The 20,690-nt window shown below is 43.4% G+C and overlaps 1 protein-coding gene across 3 annotated transcripts in view; it reads left to right on the plus strand.

The window, feature by feature from the left end:
- Positions 1–20,690, plus strand: part of MYO1B (myosin IB) — a 137,824-nt gene that overhangs the window by 67,094 nt on the left and 50,040 nt on the right. For all 3 annotated transcript variants that reach the window (XM_035136296.2, XM_035136305.2, XM_035136313.2), the window contains exons 4-7: positions 3,618–3,712; positions 4,323–4,427; positions 7,650–7,696; positions 11,529–11,592. In XM_035136296.2, coding sequence (XP_034992187.2) covers positions 3,618–3,712; positions 4,323–4,427; positions 7,650–7,696; positions 11,529–11,592 — 311 coding nt within the window. The remainder of the gene's footprint in view (positions 1–3,617; positions 3,713–4,322; positions 4,428–7,649; positions 7,697–11,528; positions 11,593–20,690) is intronic.

Consider the following 20,690-nt stretch of genomic DNA (forward strand, 5'->3'; position numbering starts at 1 on the left):
CCTGCCAACCTAGCATTTCGAAAGCACGTCAAAGTGCAAGTAGATAAATAGGTACCGCTCCGGTGGGTAAAGGTAAACGGCGTTTCCGTGCGCTGTTCTGGTTTCGCCAGAAGCTGCTTTGTCATGCTGGCCACATGATGCCGGCTCCCTCGGCCAATAAAGCGAGATGAGCGCCGCAACCCCAGAGTCGTCCGCAACTGGACCTAATGGTCAGGGATCCCTTTACCTTTACCTTTATCAACTGCTAGCGACCAAGTTAAGATGCTTGGGTGCCAGGATGGTGTCTGACATTTCCACCATCTGGAGATGCATGCCTGGGGAATCTTTGTTTTCACACACTAATACCACATCCTGTAGAATTCTAACGGTTGTATTTTATCTGCACAATCAGAGTGAATTTCAAGAACCATAAATGCTTCTGAGCAGCCTGGGCAGGAGCAGTGAACAACACTATAGTTAATTGCTGTAGCTTGTCTTCGCTTACTCCACCCAACTGCCCAGCTCACAGGGGTGAAGAATATTCCTATGTTATGAATGGTCCATGTCACCATTAAGAAAAAGAGGTCGGAAAAGTCCAGTTCTCAAAGTTCTTAACCTAGCTGAAGGTTGTCAGCTGAACTAGCCAGGTGTTTAACTGAGAATCAATCGCCGTCAGTGCATCATTTGAAAAACACAACTTTAGAGCTGTCTTGGCCCAAAGTGGTAACTAGACGTTCCGTTTTGGCAACTGTAAGTTGGTCTCTAAGGTGCTACTGGAAGGAATTTTTTAGTTTGTTTCAACTACGTCAGACCAACACGGCTACCTACCTGTAACTATTCCTTGGGATGACTTTAAACAACTGAATCAGAGGTTTAAGATGGTGTGCAATTCATGGGAGTCCAGCAGTAAGATTAATACAATTGGTTTGCAGAGAACACATGGGAATTCTCCTTATAGTCTGGCTGTGCTATCGGCAGAAACTGGCAAACAAAAACGGTGTTGGCAAGGGCCAATGAGATAAGAGCAGTGCAGATTATTGGATACTTTGGAAAAGGACGTTTTAATTCTTTACATCAGCAAGAGCCACAGAAGTATCCTCCGGATAAAGCGTGGATAATATTTACTTGGGCTGGTTGTTCCTTAAAGTGTTGCATTGATTGAATGTCTTAATTCATGTTTATGGTGTCTGCAAGCGGAGTTGACACTGAGCAGCATGGTGTCATGCAGGAAAATCAAAGCCTTGCAAAGAGTTCAGCAGAAATTCTAGCATGCAGACTGGCAATCTTGGGCCATGCTGAGCCTGCCTGAGTCATGGTTGAAACTGCACAGGCCTCCCTAAGTGCTGAATCAGCAAGTTGGTTGCCGAGGTTCATGGGTACGAACTCAATGCTTATTGTGGTCAGTTTAAAAATGGCTATTGGTGGAGAAAGTCTTAGTTTTGTATCCAAGGAGTTTCCCCAAATAAATGACGATACTCAAAAGCACCAACTTACTGGGTTTTTGTGAGCTAGGCCAGTGGTTTTTGGTCCCTGGCAGGTATTTCAGTGAACTATAAAAGGTTGCTGACGGTGAAAGAAATGTAGTTTATTAAATTTTTCTAAATGTGATTTCCAGATACAGTGCTGTATCTGAAAAGCATCTAGCCTGAAGACTGAGGAAAAGACAGCCACATTCTTTTCACTTAACTTGCAATTGTTTAAAAGTTTTGCATTTAAAAAATTTAAATTTCTCATTTAATACTTTTAGTTTTGTGTTTTCCATTTTTTCATTACTATGAATGATAAGAACGTTGCAAAAAGTAAAGTTTTTCTTTTGTTGCTTAATGTTTTCATATAACTGTAAGAACAGCACCGTTGCCTCAGTTTAAATTTGAAAAACCTTTACATCCTCATCTTTGTAAAGGCTTGTTCACGTGTTTTTAATTTTAAATTTTGATATCGGTGTTCTGTGTACACGGTTGCAATTCGGACTAGATATTCAATTAAATAATTTAAAAAAAAGGATTTGTGGATCCTTCCTGCATGGTAGAAAATATCTTTGTTACAGTAACACTTCTTAAATTCCCTTCCCCTCACACATAAAGGCATTGGTGTCAGGATGTATCCCCAAAATGTTGGGTAGTGGCAAACACCCAATAATTGGCATCATGTCAGGCAATCATTGGGTGTTTGCCACTGTCCATCATCTGAAAATACAGCTTCCTTTTTAAAAGATTGTATACACTGCTTGACACTTCTTGTGTTCTAGAGCCATGTGTTTTGGTAATCACGTGAATATCTCTGGAAATAACCTCTAAGTGATGGGTTCCTTGAACTGTCATCGTAATATACATGCTCATTACATGCTCAGCTTGCATGTAATGAAAAGCCAAACCATGGTTTAGTGGAAGCAGTGAGTTCATGGAGAGAAGACTGCAGCTGCTGTGCTCCTTGCTCAGTCCTGGTTTGGCTTAGTATGCTGTCTGAACCCAGGCTTATAACCCCTAGCTCCAGACATACCAAGAGCTATAACCAAGGTTTGCTCTTGGCTTACCACTCATGGTTTATCTGGGGGAGGCAAAACACAACCCTGCATATGGATAACATGTTCAGACAAACCACGGTTTAGCCATGGGCAGCGTGGCAGCAACTGGACGAGGGGAATAGCACAACAACCACAGTCTCCACCCTGGGGACCAATACACACTAAGATGTTCCCATTAAACCATGGTTTGGCTTAGCTGGGACATTGTCTGCCACCATGTTATTCCAGCAACGGAACTGATCACTGTAAGCCCTCTTTTGAGGCAGCAGGTAGTGGCATGAAAGGTCTCTCTGCCAGAATATGCAATGGTTGCTGCTTCACTTCATGGATGAGACCCAGGGGGCAGGGAAGAAGAATATTAGTTGGCATGTCTCGTGTCTATCCTGTCTACTGTGTCTTTACGCCCAAACATTAAAGGGTAAAGGTAACGGTACCCCTGACCGTTAGGTCCAGCCGTGACCGACTCTCGCATTATTGGCCGAGGGAGCCGGTGTACAGCTTCCAGGTCATGTGGCCAGCATGACAAAGCCGCTTCTGGTGAACCAGAGCAGCGCACGGAAACACCATTTACCTTACCTATTTCTCTACTTGCACTTTGACGTGCTTTCGAACTGCTAGGTTGGCAGGAGCTGGGACCGAGCAACGGGAGCTCACCCCGTCGCGGGGATTCAAACCGCCCACCTTCTGATCGGCAAGCCATAGGCTCTGTGGTTTAACCCACAGCACCCAAACATTATAAACATCTTTAAAAGAAGCTTGCCACTTTCACCCAGTTCTGCATTATATAAATGAATTGCTTTGGCTGTAGATGGGAGTATAGCCTGCACAAGCCTCCCATCAGACGTTGTGTATAGTCAGCAGATTTTCAGAAGACAAAACTACACAGTGGCACTGATTTGTAATGTCTATCATCTGATCCGCTTTATCAGCCTACTGCAGAGAAATTCTTGTGTTCAGGGCTTGAATAGGAATTGTTTTCCCTGCCTCCTGAATGCTGATGGATCTGACCTAGATAGAAGCGTTTCACAGTTCACCGAAGTGACTGAAGGATGTGATGTGTGTATGAAACATGGGGCTTACCTGTCTCCTCAATTTATCGTATTCTCTTTCCTAGATTTGCCCTGTCAGATGAGGCATATCGATCTCTGAGAGACCAGGATAAAGACCAGTGCATACTTATAACTGGAGAGAGTGGAGCTGGAAAAACAGGTAGTGTTTGATTTCCACAAAATGGAGCCAGGGCTGACCTTCGAACTTTTAATTCACTCTAAGATATTAGAACGTGTGCCCTGTTCTTCATCCGAATACTAGAACTTTGTTGTCTAGTCTAGTTGTGTTGAAAATTATTTCATGCCTGCTTCCATTTGAAGAGCCTCTTAGCCTCTGTGGATCGTCTCCTCCATATTACATACCCTCCAGCATTTTGAGAGGGCAATTTGGGGCACCCTCCACCGCATCCCTCTCCCTGCCAACAATTCCTCCCTCGCCCGCCTGCTTGCCCCTCTCCCCCTCACTCCTCCTCCCCTTGCAGTATTCCTCCTTCTCCTCAGCATCCAGGGAGCATTGGGAGATAGTGACTTCTAGACTTCGTCTCGTGTGGGTTTTGCCATGGCATTTCCTCCATTCCTTAGTGCGATTTTGCTAAAAGTGCAAAGTGTTGTCAAGCATAAAAGCTGAAAACAATAGGCTTGAAACCTGAATAATTCATTATTTCTGCGTGGTTCATTCAGGGATTTCTCCTGCAAGTTATGATTTTGGATAGGATATTTTTCAACTTAGAAAGCAATGTTGTTGTTGTTATTGTTGTTTTAACCTTTAGAGGCCAGCAAACTTGTCATGTCCTACGTAGCGGCTGTTTGTGGCAAAGGAGCAGAAGTTAATCAAGTGAAAGAACAACTTTTGCAGTCTAATCCAGTGCTTGAAGGTAAGGAACTAGTAACTAATATTGGTGTATATACTTCACTTGTAGTAATACAGTTGTTGAATACACAGTTGAAAGCTCTAAACAGCAGCTATTGGGTTTAAGTTATTCAGCCAGCTTGACTCCCCTTTATTACATACACAGCCCCAAATGACAAAAACAATAACAGGGACCCAACAACATCATATAGATCAATATGGCCAACTTGACCCAACAGCCCTTCCCCCCTCCCACGCACGCAAACAAATCTCACTAAAGTTAATCAAAGGCAATCAACCACGCCCTGCCCCACCCCACCCCACCCCACCCCACCCCACCTTCTCTCACTGCTAATGTAAACCAAGGGATGCGGGTGGCGCTGTGGTCTGAACCACTGAGCCTCTTGGGCTTGCAAGTCGGAAGGTCGGCGGTTCGAATCCCCGCAACGGAGGGAGCTCCTGTTGCTCTGTCCCAGCTCCTGCCAACCCAGCAGTTCAAAAGCACACTAGTGCAAGTAGATAAATAGGTACCACTGTGGAGGGACAGTAAACGGTGTTTCCGTGCGCTCTGGTTTCCATCACGGTGTCCCGTTGCGCCAGAAGCGGTTTAGTCCTGCTGGCCACATGACCCGGAAAGCTGTCTGTGGACAAACGCCGGCTCCCTTGGCCTGAAAGTGAGATGAGCGCTGCAACCCCAGAGTCGTCCGCGACTGGACCTAATGGTCAGGGGTTCCTTTACCTTTACCTTTAATGTAAACCAACAAATGAATAGAAAGAACCTGCCCAAGTGATGCTAATACAAAAAACCTCACACGTATACCAATTTTGTAAAAAGGAAAAATAATATGTAAGTTGACTACCCAACTTCTGCCCACCACTTTCCCCCCTAAGCTCTCTTTCCCTTCAACTCTAAGTTACTCTGTGATCTGAAAAAAGGAAGAGACATTGCATGTTCTTTTGTAATTCAAGAAAATCTTTAATACAAATTATTTTGGTTATTCAGCCAGCAAACATTTATTATATGGATACAATTAAATGTTACTGCTCATCTACCTCCCACTAATGAATTAGTGGTTTTTTGAGGTTTGCTCACACTCTACTCTGACCTGAGCTTGATGTCCCTCGTGGATCTGCACCATTGGCTATTCTGACATCACCTTAGCTTTTGAAAGATAGAATCTTGCCAGTCTTCTCTTGGGGAGAGGAGTAGAAGATTGGCTTATATCCCCTGGTTTCCCCATCCTAGTCAAGAAGCCAATCTCCAGGACTTTAGCTTTTCAAAATTGACTCCACTAATTGTGGGTCCAGGATCAGAGAGGGGAGCTGCATGTACAACCCCTAGTTGCACATAGCAAGATGGGAATTGTGGAGATGTGTGAGCAGAGTCCTGCTTCCACACTTGTGGTGCCCCTGGCACCACTGGTATTGGATTTCAGCAAAAAAACAAAACAAACAAACAACAACTTCCAAAAGGCTTTGATCTTTTTGTACACCCACCACATGTGGAGCATGGTTCCAAATCAGCAGCGATCAATTTTGGTGGGATTTTTCACACAAATCCACATCAATTTTTCTGTATCTTGTTCTAGATCTCTGCCCTATTTCCACAAATGTTCCTTTGTTTTTGAATTCCAAAATTATGCTGTATAGCCCACCTATTAGTCATAGAATCATAGAGTTGGAAGAGACCACAAGGGCCATCCAGTCCAACCCCCTGCCAAGCAGGAGACACTATCAAAGCATTCCTGACAGATGGCTGTCAAATACCTCCAAAGAAGGAGACTCCACTACACTCCTTGGCAGCAAATTCCACTACCGAACAGCTCTTACTATCAGGAAGTTCTTCCTAATGTTTAGGTGGAATCTTCTTTCTTGTAGTTTGAATCCATTGCTCCGTGTCCGCTTCTCTGGAGCAGCAGAAAACAACCTTTCTCCCTCCTCTGTACGACATCCTTTTATATATTTCAACATGGCTATCATATCATCCCGTAACCTTCCCTTCTCCATGCTAAACATACCCAGCTCTTTTACTGCCTGTAGATTTTAAAAGTATCCCACATTTATTTTTATCCCATATGGTTTTATACTTCCTATTGCCCTTCTGTTTACAATTTGGGTAGCAATATTAACTTGTAACTTTATTATGTTGTAATGGCTTCAAATGGAAGCTGTTCGCCAACCGTATTTAGATTGCATTGTCTTCTACCTTTGTTTGGAATCACACTTCAAGAACTTCTTAAGATTTTGCCTGTCTAAGTTACCAAGTGATCAAATTCCATCTGGTGTGTATCTGCTGTACATGAATATCAGGAAACAATGAACTTATGGTGAGACGGAAGAATGTGTCTCCAAACTCTTATAATGGAGCACTTGTATTTGATTCTGCATTCATTTATAAATGATCCCAGTGTTTAGCCTCATGTTTAATTATATGCAGCCCGGAGACTGGAAATATGATTTACCGCTTGCAAACTTTGCACTGTATAAAGTTTGCAGAACAATTGTTTCAGTTACCCCGAACAACAACAGTGACACATGCTGCCTTTGGGCTTCAGTTCTTTCATCCCGGGAAATCTCAAAATGCAGATTTGCTAAAGCAGAATCAACATTTTTCCCATCCGCCCAAATGCCCACTTGACTTGAGCATTGGTTATGTATTAATGGCAAAGCATGCGAATCCCACTATGGCTGTCTATGGAGTTAATAGGAGATAGGAAGGTCATAATGCAATTTAATCAACACAGAATAACATGAAGCATTAATTCCACATGGCATGGTGTAGGAACAAAAATAGTGACAAATTGCTCGCTCTGGGACTAAAATGAACAAACTTTTTTTATATATAAAAAATGCATGGCCCAGTAATAGTCTGAACCAGTGTTGTCCTGGGCTGGTGCAGACATAACATCAAACCATGGTTTCATGTTACATGAATCATTGGTGGGGGATCTCATGCTCATACTTTTCTGTCTCCCCCACCAGCTGTTCCCTTTCTTGGTTTGAGGAAAACTTTGCAAGCCAGGATCAAACTCTGGTTTGAATTTTGATTTCATCACCCCACATTTTAGCTTATCTGGGTTTTTTTTTATTAGAAGGTAAAGCTGGCAACAACCCCAAGAAATGTCTTTGTTTATTCTTGCAGATTGACTTGGTTTTTAAAGCACATATTTTCCTTTTTTCCTTCCTTCCTTCCTTCCTTCCTTCCTTCCTTCCTTCCTTCCTTCCTTCCTTCCTTCCTTCCTTCCAGCATTTGGAAATGCCAAAACTGTAAGGAATGACAACTCATCAAGATTTGTAAGTATTGAATGATTGATTGATTTATAAACTGCTTTGACCAAAGAGCTCTCCAAGCCGTGTACAGATAGAATTGGAGATAAATAAATCCACAGTCCAACTAAAGCTATTGTATGTATGTAAAACAAAGATAAAATCATTAAAATGTTTTGAAAACAAAGGTAACTAAATTACATGTCTGGGTAGGCTTGCAGAAACAAACAAGTGAAAAGTTTTTAGCAGACATCAAAAACAATATAGTTCATAATGTCAATAGGCAAGAGAATTCCAAAGTACTGTACAGGTATATCTATATATCTAGGGAAGGCACCAAATTCTGTCGGCCGTTGGATTCTACCAGAATCATAGAGATGATAATAGAATGTTGAACTAATGTTCCACAATTGTTTCTTTTCTTTTCTATAAGCCAAAGTTAGCACTGAAAGCCTTGCCCAAGGCCTTTCTGTGAGACAAACTCCCCTTCTGTTTATGGTGTAAGAATCTTGGATCTAGCCTGATGTCAAGGCATATTCAGATTTGTTTTACTTAAATGCTGTTCGGTAGCTGTATTTTCAGGTAGCTGTTTCTGAAAGCAAGGCAGAAATAGTTTCTGTGGCATTCTAAGAAATGTTTTGAACAGGAGAGTGAAAGCCGTAACCACTTCACCTAACCGTAACCTTGAATCCTAAATGTTGCAAAATGAATTCATGGGAAATGAGGCCAATGCTGTCAGAATATTCCAAGATTTGTAATAGAAAGGCTAGGGACAGGCTTAAGTGGGAAATGTTACAGGTTAGGTGAAAACCCTGCTTCTCTGCAGCTTTTGAAAATCCTCGGAAAGTTCTTCTGAAATGGTTTGAATTATTAGCATTGTGGCTTTTCCATAATCTATCTATACACACACACACACACACACACACACACACACACACACACACACACACGGCCTTACTGCTGTTGTCATTTTAAATAGTCATGCCTGTCACCCCTTATGTAAAGTCTCCACTAAGTAAATAAACTGTAATAAGTTACGGCCATGAGGCTCTCTGATGTGGAAAAGTCAAGTCAGAAGGCAGGGAGAGAACCTGTGCTGGCAGTATTGTGCCTCAGAAGGTTATGGGGAGAGAAGCATTATTCCATAACTTTTGAGAGTCTGTGTAGTATACAAAATGCAGGTGGTGTTGTGGTCTAAACCACTGAGCCTCTTGGGCTTGCCGATTGGAAGGTCGGCAGTTCGAATCCCCATGACAGGTTGAGCTCCCGTTGCCCTGTCCCAGCTTCTGCCAACTTAGCAGTTCGAAAGCGATGTCCTCTGTCGAGAGCCAAGGGATGCCATGAATTGGGTACTCTGTGATTCATCCTCGGTCAGAGAATCATAGAATTGTAGAGTTGGAAGGGGCCACTAGGATCATCTAGTCGAACCCCCTGCAATGCAGGAATCTTCTGCCCAACGTGGGGCTCAAACCCACGACCTGGAGATTAAGTCTCATGCTCTACCAACTGAGCTATCCCAGAGAGAAGGGTTCTGTGTGTACAAATGGTGTTTGTGAGCCATGCTGGACCGTTTCTGCTGCTGATTGAACTGTCCTCTTGGCTTGTGTGGTTCTCATGTCAGAAAAGGGAGGCTTTGAGAAGCAAGGTCCCTGAGCCCCTACTATGGGTCAGGCAGGCATGCCCCCAAATGCATATGCATGCGGAAACAGCAAATCACCAGGATCAGGGATTATTGTTTCTGGGAGTGTGAAAACCAGCCCTGCGACTCCAGGGCACCAAGTGCATTGCAGATCAGATGTTTAGCTCTGGAGGTGCTAATTACTTTGCAGCTACGATTTGCAAATTGCTGGCAAACATCTTTTCTTATGGGCAGTATTGACTGTTGAATAAAAGCTCACTGAATTTCTATACCTTTAGGAGTTTGAACTTTTTTTACCTATGTGAATGCTCTCTTATTATTATTTCTATACCTTTAGGAGTTTGAACTTTTTTTACCTATGTGAATGCTCTCTTATTATTATTTTTCATTAACTGCCAGGTAAATCCACCACCCCCTCTCTCTATAGTGGTATCTCGACTTACGAAGGCGGTTTGTTCCGTGGCGCTCTTCGTAAGTCGAAACCTTCGGATGTCGAAGCGTTCCTTTTGTGCATGCGCGATTTTGCGCTTTGCGCATGCGCAGAACGCCCGTGTGGCAAAAATACTTCCGGGTTTGCCGACTTTGTAAGTCGATACCTTCGGAAGTCGAGGCATTCGGAAGTTGAGGTACCACTGTATCCACATTATAAATAACTGTTACTCCAATTTACCTTGTTAAATGGGGGGACCCTTGTACACAATTCATTTAACTCCACCGCTTTCTTACTCGTTCTAGTTACTCGTGTTAGTAGGGAGTTAGTAGGGAGTTAGTAGTTACTCGTGTTAGTAGGGAGAGCTGAGCTGCAGGGGCTTTAAATGTCCCCCTCCTCAGTAGCTGCTATGGAGCAAAGTTGTCTAGTCTGGGAAGGAGGGGTTGTAGGGAAAGAGTGGGGTGAAGAAAGGAACCTGTTGCGAGCCAGAGTTGGGAGCAAAGTGCCAGGGCGAGCCACATAACCTTGGGAGTGTTTTCCTTCCAGCCCTGCTCTTGCCTCAAGGCTCTGTAGTTTGGAGTGTCTGGGGTAGGGCAGGCAAACAAACCATGGCATACGGCGGATGGGTGGGGCTTGGCAAAAACGGTCTCACGGCTCAAGTGGGGAGGCCTGGGGAGCCAACTTAGGTTTTTGGGCTGGAGATTACCCATCCCTGGTAATAGGGGTGAATTCTGATTTTTGTTGGACTACAACTCCCATTATCTCTGACCACCGTCCATACTAGCTGGGGTTGATGGGAGTTGGAGTCTTACAGAATTGGGAGGGCAAGGTTTCCTATAGGTGGTGTAGAGAGGAATCCCCCCCCCAATATTTAATAAAGGAGGACAAATAGTTAGCATTGCCACCATAGCTCCTCCCAATGGTTGTGCATTGATGTAATGTGGATGTTCTGGTCTGTATAAACCAGGCACCCCCAACCTTCGCCCCTCCAGATGTTTTGGCCTACAACTCCCATGATTCCTAGCTAACAGGACCAAAACATCTGGAGGGGCGAAGGTTGGGGGTGCCTGGTATAAACTGTGCCTCCTGCCTTGGAGCCCAGCAGCCAGTTGCTATGCTAGATATGATGGGACTTCTAACTGGCCAACTGTACACCTATGCAGAGTCAGGATTTTGAAAGCTTTTCAGTAGCCTGTCCATTTTAAAATGCTGCTTTCAGATGCATATGTTCTTTCATCCTCTGCAAAGTTCTTTACTTTACTTGGCCAAATTTCCAAAAGACTCTTATCCAAGGACTGACCTTGCAACATCAGTAATTGTCCCTTTTCCTAGTCAGCTGTGTGTGAGAAGCAGGCAAGAAATGTCAGGATCTTGTGAATGGAGAGATTTCACGGTAAATCTTAAGATAATAGGCCCAGATGAAAATATTAGGAAAACTGACTTTATGTTTGTTGTCGTTGCAGTTGTTAAAATTCTTGCCGAGTTGATATAGTGGTGATCTGGCCTGCAAGCAAAAATTAATTTAATAGCTTGGCTCTTATGAGCCGTCAGATCTTTCCTTTGCTTGGTTAAAAATAAATTAGCATTCATTATTTGGTTTGACCCAGTTATAGTGCAACCCGGGAGATCTTAATCTTAAGATTATTAGAAGTCATTTACACTTAAATATACACACTTCAGGACAATGGAATTTCTCGTACAACATTTAACTCCAAGGACGACTTGAAAATGTCAGGCTACCTCTTTTGTTTCATGCAAGTCCCCCCCCCCCAAATCTGTTCTCTTTGCAGGGAAAGTACATGGACATCGAATTTGATTTCAAAGGTGATCCGCTTGGAGGAGTTATAAGCAATTGTAAGTATTGGCATAGATTTCTGTGAGTATTTTCATTATGCCATTTGAAAGGATGTGTAATTTAGATTGAGCGTTTGACTGACATAATTCCTTCAATCTGTAGTTTGCAAAAAGAATGGAGAACTGGCCCGGCTTATTTAAACATTCAGATCCTTTTGCCAAACTACGTTTACATGTGTTCCCATAAAGCCCCCCTCTCCACACCACCAGTGTAAGCAGATGGCTTGGGCAGGTGCATCTATGTGACCCTGAATCCTTACCCTGCCTGCCTGTCATTTCTTCAAAAAGATCCTTTCCTGGATCCTTTCAGGGGAAATGTATGGAGACCTGAGGTTATGCAGCTGCTGTGCATAAAGGGTGTGTGTTTGTGAAAGATCTCTCTGCATCACAGAATGAATTGTATGTAGCAGTGAGTGCAACCTATCAGATTCACATTATCCCCAACTAAGCAAAAGCGCTGAAGAACACAACTGCTCTTTGATGCATTTTCACCCGGCTCTCTCATTAAGCCGAGCTTCCCTTCGCGGAATTTTCTTTCGACTCGACATTATGAAATGGTAATTCACTCAGCCAGATACGTTATATGCATGCATATATTATTATTATTATTATTATTATTATTATTATTATTATTATTATTATTATTTTGCTTTAGCCAGTCTTACTTGAAGAACAATAGCCTAAGACTCCAAAGCCTGCTATTTGTTTGTTCATCAAATTACAGTCCTCCTTAACCTATTGCATGCCTGTTCTTCAGAAGCCGGTCACATAGCTTCCATTCTGTGGAACCGAGAAGGAGCCGGCTTTTAATCAAACTCTTATTGTTCCTGAGTTGTTTCAGTAAAGCATGAAGTCACCAGTAAAAGTTGGACTTCACCAGGGGTTCGCTCAGTAACAAATCTTCCTCTTGCTATAGATTTCTCCCTGGAAAAAGCTCTTGCTTAAAGAAAGTGCCGTCATTCTGTCTCCTGTCATACTAGCTTCCAGGCAAATAGTTAAAACTGGACCCTTTGATCTAAAAATGTCAGTCTCGTTGCAGGTTCCTTTTCAGTGCATGAAACTTGAAATCAAAGGACCGCAATTCCCTTGTTGATCTACTCCAGTCTAAAATAGCATCTTTGAGCGGGTGAATGGGGTTTCCCCCCCCCCAACATTTAGTCAATGTAACTATTTAAATTAATTGATTTAAAAGTCGCTCTCAGCTGAGGCAGCAGATTTTAAATTTTAAATTTGTTTGTATTTTAGAATTAATTGTTTTAGGATGTCTGCCTGAGGGTTAGCATTGTATCCATGCCTGCTGTCCTTCCTTCCTCTTCTTTCTTTAGTGTACAGTGGTATCTCGGGTTACAAACGCTTCAGGTTACAAACGCTTTGGGTCACAAACTCCGCACACCTGGAAGTAGTACCTCGGGTTGAGAACTTTGCCCCAGGATGAGAACAGAAATTGCTGTATTGGATGTGACAATTAACAAATCTGACAATTGTACAACCACACACACCACACACACACACACACACACACACAGAGCTTTGAAATATTTTAAATCCTTGAAGGCACAATCAAAGAGCAATTCAATTCAGCAAACTTGTTGTGGCTTATCAAGTCTGGGTCTTTAAGGGATTGAAGACCACATGGGAAATCCCATCTATACCACTTTGAGTTACACACACTTAATGGTTTTTGAATTACAACTTGTTTAGTGCAGTGAGAAGCTTTGGGGCAGCCTCAGACAAGTTATCCTGGAGTCCCACCCCCCTCAGATAAGCAAGTCATTGCGGCACTGCAAAGTTATGCTTTGTCCTTTTCAGATTCTCAGCTGAGAGGGAGAAGAGGGCTAAGGGAGCTACAGAACTCTGCCGTTGACCATCTGAGCAGGATCCCTGAGTTTGTGCCCTACCTTTCAGCGCCATAATGATAGACTAGGAAATAACTATGGAACGGCGTACAGCAATGGCTATTTGGAAAGCTTTTAATCAATAAGGGTATATTTGCAACCCAAATGGCAGGGCAAGGCTATAATTAAGTCCCAAATCTGTTTCTCCTCCAGAAACACGATAATACAAACAAGGACTGTTGGTTTTTATTTGGCTCGAAAAGAAACTCCCCCACCCTCGCTTCTTTTATAACGGAGAAAATGTGTCAAGTAGCTGAAATCTCCGTTCTCCACCAGGTTCCCTTGATGCTGGCCTTTTAATTATGTGAATATGCGAGATACAAAAGCAGTACACTCGGAATCCTGCTTTTTAATGGTTAGATGTTATGGGATTAATTTTTGGCTCCTATTTTGTTCTTGGATTGCCGTGCTTCCCCCATTTTTGGAAATGCAGGCCTCTTGTTTTAAGTTGTTAGCGCATCGCATATGAGTTTCCGAGGCAGTTTTCTGGGCCTGTAAAGCATGACTGTGTCCCCTTACTTCTGCCCTGCTTTCCCTCCCTAAAGGCTTCAAATCACTTCCTATCCTTTGGCTCTTCCATGGAGAAATAGATGGTGGAGCCAGTCTTAACCCACTAAGCGACCTGCGTTGTGTCAGGAGCTGGCAGGAGCCCGAGGAGAAGGAGGATTTGCAGGCAGAAGAGGGGGAAAGAGAGGAAAAAGATCCAGGGTAAAGGGCGAGTGATTTGTGGGGTTCTGTGCCACCCATGAGGCTGGCAGAGGCAGAAGGAGGGTGACCAAAGCAAGAGATAGATCAGCAAGAGCGAAAGGAGCCGACACTTAGGGAAGAGCTGCAAGTTCAAAAAGGCGGGAACAGTTAGAGGAGCGTTCAAAAGAGGGACAAGGTGGCAGTGAAAATACTCCACTTTCTGAGCCTGGCACATATCTAAGCATAGTTTGCTTAGCTCGTTAGCAAGCAACTGTATTGTCTAATCACTGAACAATAGGATTTGATCATAGAATCTAGTCCAACCCCCTGCAATGCATGAATCTTTTGCCCAGCTTGGGACTCGAACCCACAACCCTGAGATTGTCGGGTCAGCCGGGGGCAGGAACGACCCACAGGCATAATGCAGGAACGAATCCAGCCCGTCTCTCCCATCAGCGATCAGCGTTCAGCGTCTAGGGAGTTCCGACAGCCCTTCCCGACGATTTATTATGACCCGTGTCTTGGAGACACTGAGTACATATTCAGAGTCCAGCAGAGATAAAACGCAGACGGAGCCAGGCTGAGGTTGTGTACTACAAGCTACTTTATTGAGTGTAAGGCAGGACAAAAGAAAACATGTCACCTCTCGATGAGAGAAGTCCGAAGAAAAAAACAAACAAACGGAAACAGCAAACACCCGCTCCCGTGATTCCAGCAATCTTTGCTGGAATGCATAACACAGACATGTGACATGCACAGTGAGAGGAATAGAAACCTAACAGAGATTAACAGTCTCATTCTCCACCGACTGAGCCTGTCCAGTGAGACGTCAATGTAACTGAGTGTTTCACCGGTGAAGAGCTATCAAATACCCAAAACTGAACTTCTCACAGGAAACAAATTCTGATCCCGTTCCTCATGGGTGCTGCACAATTTTGCCGCTTTTTACCCCTCGGCTGCCTTGCCTGCACAGCATCTGGGTTGTAGGCAAACCGTTGCTTAATGTAGGATGTGCTCCTCAGTGAAATAGGCGGGGTAATTTTGTTGGCACTCTGGGCCAGGTGCCCCCCAGATGTTCTTTTTTTCGGCTTGCTATTCTGGGATGGGAGAAGTCTGACTCAAGCTTCGCTTCTTCTTGCCTGCTAGAACAGTCCAAGGAATATTTGTCCAAGAGTACAAGATCTGTGAAGAGGTTTTCAAACCTTTTTCTGTAGTGCTTTAACTGTGTGTGATTGTGTGTGCGGTGCATAATGCTCTCTGCACCATGCTTTTAGATTCCAACCTTCACAGAGGGGTTTTCGTAGTCGCTTGTTCTTTTCGTTAACCTGTCTTCCAATGCAGCCTGGATAGCTCGGTCGGTTAGAGCGTGGTGCTGATAATGCCAAGGTTGCAAGTTCAATCCCCATATGGGACAGATGTATATTCCTGCATTGCAGGGGATTGGATCAGAACAGGGGTCAGCAAAGATGTTTAGCCGCGGGCCGGTCCACTGTCCCCCAGACCAGAGGGCCAGAGAAACAGCACTGGGGGGGGGCTGGAAGAAGAGGCGAGGGGGGCAAGTAATCCTCCTCCCCACCCTCCAGCCCCAGCCCCAGGCGCTGCACTTACCTTCCTTGGGGCTGCCGTCACCGTCGCCACTGCTGCTTCTCGTGGGTAGGCAGAGCGAGCTCATCCGATCACCTCTCTGCCTCACAGGAGCACCATGGCGGCGATGGATGGAGGGAAGATGTGTGGCGTGAAAGGGCTGGCTCCGGAGAGGGGCTGCTTAAAACGGTGCTCAGCCAGCTCAGCCCAGCCCCCTTCCTTCTCTAGGCAGGGCTGGGAGAAGCCAGGAGGAGGGAGAGAGAAGGCGCCGTCGTGGTGTGTGTGTGGGGGGGGAGAGGGGTGGGGAATGGAATGGTGCAGGGGGGAAAATGGCGTAGCCCGAACGAACAGAATCTCCACGCCAATCCACAGACAGTCCATGGGCCGGATCCTGAAGGCAGTTGGGCCTGATCCGGCCCGCGGACCTTAGTTTGCCGACCCCTGGACTAGAAGATCCTCGGGGTCCCTTCGTAGTTTAGGTTCGAAAGATTTAAGTACGTTTAAACAACTAACTGGTTGATTCAGTAGCTTTGTATGCACTATTCTAAAGGGTTAACTAAACTCCCAACCACACTGTTTTTTTTCTGCTCACATTCAGTTCTGAATTTGCTACTACTCTGGTGAAGAGGCGGTAATCCTTGTCTGGGCAGATTTCCTCTGTCCAAGCCCCCATCCCCTTTCCCCTCAGTAGCACTTTGGGATGACACACATGTCTTGGAAGGAAGTGTGTGGCTTGTCAGGCTGCAAGTTTATATTTAACTTTCAACTCTGTTGCTTGCCGCACACAAAAAAGGAAAGAAAAGGGGGTGGGGGAGACTGGTTAGCCAGGATGGTCCCTACTGTGTAATGGAAGAAGAGGAAGTGACTAAAAATAACTGTTCCTGGACCATTCAGAATATATTATGCTACTGACATTTATTTCTTGCTTGTGATATATAGTCATTTCTTTCCCAAATGTGATTTCAATTTGTAATGCAAATGAAAGAAGGAGAAGTTAACTGTTGTTAACTGTTGTATAATAGACGAGAAAAGCATCCCAAAGGTGGTTTTTTTTTGTTTTTTTGCAGCATGGCTTACCAATTGTACACATTTAAAAAAAGGTGGTGTTTATGTAGACTAGCTAGCCTTAAACAATGGCTTGTTGTCTTGGCTTTTTTCTTTTTTTCTTTTATATTTCTTTTATATTTTTCTTTTATATTTCTAACTTTATTAGAACAATACATACAATACATTTTGCAAAAGCAAACAAAAACAAACAAAACAAAACAAAACAAAACACAACAATAAGAACAAACTAAAACACCAAAACCTCACATATTCTCTTGACTTCCATTCATCCCCTTGTGTTATCTAAACTTCATTTTCCACTTCACACATTTATATTTCTTCTTTCTAAAATTTTAAAATTACTTTATTATTTGTTCCTCTATTGTCTTGCAAGATTCAGTCCAGACCCGTCAAAGCATTTAGATTTTTACAGTACTGTTTTATATACTCTCTAAAGACATCCCATTCTTTATTTAATCTCTGTTTTGAGTCGTCTCTTAATCTTCCTGTCATTTTGGCTAATTCTATATATTGTATCATCTTCACCTGCCAGTCTAATTTGGTGGGTATCACTTCTCCTTTCCATTTTTTTGCTATTAAAATTCTAGCCGCCGTTGTCACATACATGAAGATTCTTCTATTTTTGGGGGGGGGATTTCAGTAGGCATGATGGGAAGGCTCCTATTGGATTTTTTTTTGAAATGAACATTTAAAGATTTTTTAAAAGTTCATTTATATATTGTGTCCCAGAATTCTCTTACTGTCTTGGCTTGTCAGAAACTACATAAGCTTCCTAGTTTGTTTCTCCTGTCCGTGCCAAGCCAGGAGCAATCAGGTAGATTGCTTTTGCATGGTAAACAGTGATAAGTCAGCAACTATGGCTTATCCTGACATGCAAACATGGCCATAGTGTGGAGCATTGCTTTTTTAATCATGTGGCCGGGTGTATGTCTACTGTAAGCCTATGCAGAGAAAAATCTTGGGGTGAAGTTTCACCCTATGATGGCAGCTTCATTCTCTGTACCATACTGCTGTAGGGTAGGGGGAAATTTGGGGTCTAGCAGATGTGGTGGATGTGTGGCAGAATGCACAAATAGTAAGATGTAGTGCTGCATAGGAAGTAAATGAGTTATTCTTACATCATTGGCAGGCTGCAGTTAGTTACCGCCCCAGAGACAACAGGGAACTTAAATAACCTTCAGCACCTTATACTGCCTGCAGCGTTTCAAACAAAAGTTTTCTAATAGATGTACATTTACCATCAAGCAATTTGATATTTGACTCGAGCTAATAAAATGTTAACCATGCCTTCTTCTGAGGAGATGTATCCTCCCACTAGCACCAATAATTTAATAATAATAATAATAATAATAATAATAATAATAATAATAATAATAATTTTATTAGTTGCACCCTGCCCTATCTGGTTGGGTTGCCCCAACCACTCTGGGCGGCTTCCAACAAATATAAAAGCGTAATAAAACATCAAACGTTTAAAACTTCCCTATACAGAGCTGCCGTCAGATTTCTTCTAAAAGTTTTATAGTTATTTATCTCCTTGAGAAGTTCCAGAAAAACGTCTACTTCTGCTTCATTGACTATGCAAAAGCCTTTGACTGTGTCGACCACAGCAAACTTTGGCAAGTTCTTAAAGAAATGGGAGTGCCTGATCACCTCATCTGTCTCCTGAGAAATCTCTATGTGGGACAAGAAGCTACAGTTAGAACTGGATATGGAACAACTGATTGGTTCAAAATTGGGAAAGGAGTACGACAAGGTTGTATATTGTCTCCCTGCTTATTTAACTTATATGCAGAATTCATCATGCGAAAGGCTGGACTAGATGAATCCCAAGCCGGAATTAAGATTGCCGGAAGAAATATCAACAACCTCAGATATGCAGATGACACAACCTTGATGGCAGAAAGTGAGGAGGAATTAAAGAACCTTTTAATGAGGGTGAAAGAGGAGAGCGCAAAATATGGTCTGAAGCTCAACATCAAAAAAACCAAGATCATGGCCACTGGTCCCATCACCTCCTGGCAAATAGAAGAGGAGGAAATGGAGGCAGTGAGAGATTTTACTTTCTTGGGCTCCTTGATCACTGCAGATGGTGACAGCAGTCACGAAATTAAAAGACGCCTGCTTCTTGGGAGAAAAGCAATGACAAACCTAGACAGCATCTTAAAAAGCAGAGACATCACCTTGCCGACAAAGGTCCGTATAGTTAAAGCTATGGTTTTCCCAGTAGTGATGTATGGAAGTGAGAGCTGGACCATAAAGAAGGCTGATCGCCGAAGAATTGATGCTTTTGAATTATGGTGCTGGAGGAGACTCTTGAGAGTCCCATGGACTGCAAGAAGATCAAACCTATCCGTTCTTAAGGAAATCAGCCCTGAGTGCTCCCTGGAAGGACAGATCGTGAAGCTGAGGCTCCAATACTTTGGCCACCTCATGAGAAGAGAAGAATCCTTGGAAAAGACCCTGATGTTGGGAAAGATTGAGGGCACTAGGAGAAGGGGACGACAGAGGACAAGATGGTTGGACAGTGTTTTCGAAGCTACGAACATGAGTTTGACCAAACTGCGGGAGGCAGTGCAAGACAGGAGTGCCTGGCGTGCTATGGTCCATGGGGTAACGAAGAGTCGGACACGACTAAACGACTAAACAACAACATCTCCTTGAGATCTGATGGGAGGGCATTCCACAGGGTGGGTGCCACTACCGAGAAGGCCCTCTGCCAGGTACCTTGTAACCTCACTTCTTGTGATCTTCTCTCCCCCCTCCCCCCAAATCCCACGCCCAGCACTTAGCGGCCTTGCAGATAAATATACAAAATTTGCCAGCATACACATTCTTCTCACCACCTACCTGCTTGCATTTACCTGAGCCCTGCAGGATGTATTTTGTGATAAGTCCGGCAAGTAATTGGTAAATGGCAAACGGGGAGCTTGGTGTGCTAGCCTGCCAGTGTGCAAACACACTTCATTTCCTATATTGCTGTGCCTCTTTTGCACTTTCTTTTTGGGTGAAAACTTGTCTGAAATATTTAATCTTTGTTTCTTAATGCAGAGTTGAAAACCACTAGTATAATGAGTTTTTTTTGAAGATTCCTTACCAGCTTTTTAAAAGGATCTATAGGCAGTGCTTTATGCTTGGGATCTCTAAAACGGGCATAACCTAAGCTCTGTTTCAAATAACACTGGGAATGGTAGTTGCCTGTTATAGTAAATATCTGGCTTCCTGCTTATAACTACTTTCTGGAAAGAAAAAAAAATCCTGTAAGGACAGTGCTGTGAATGTTCCTCTATGGAAATTGTTAATTGCTTTAACTTCCCTCCTGAAGACAATCTGAGAGAGACTGGTACTTCTAACAGAATCAGCTGAAGGTTTTCAGGAAACTGTTTATATAAGTCTCTCTAGGGGCATGTAAGTAATTGCAGCCAGGCCTTGCGCGCCGTGTTTACACCAGCTGAACTCTCCTTTCGAACAAGTATACTTGCGCTGGTTTTAGAACGATTTGCACATGAGGGTTCATAAGTGTTTGACAAAAGCAAGGAGATACCGCAGAATTCCTTTAGCCTGTAGTCATTCTGGAAAGGGAGAGAAAATACTTATGGCGAACAGTATATTGAGCGGCTGAAAAGCTAGTAAATTCCTAGATGCAGAACAGCTTGCCTATGTCTGTTGCATCTTTTTACAGATGTCTACTTACAACAGTCACCTCTGTATGCAGATGTCTTCTCTTGCTGTGGTCTCTAGCATGGATTGCATATGTGAAGGAGAATGTCTCTGATTTTTATTTTTTATTTTACCCTTGCACTTTTGTTTCTAGCAGTGTTTTCTAGCATGGGGTAAAGCAAAGAGAGCCATGACATTTAGCCT

This window comes from Zootoca vivipara, chromosome 1 (assembly GCF_963506605.1).
Source record: "Zootoca vivipara chromosome 1, rZooViv1.1, whole genome shotgun sequence".
Taxonomy (NCBI): domain Eukaryota; kingdom Metazoa; phylum Chordata; class Lepidosauria; order Squamata; family Lacertidae; genus Zootoca; species Zootoca vivipara.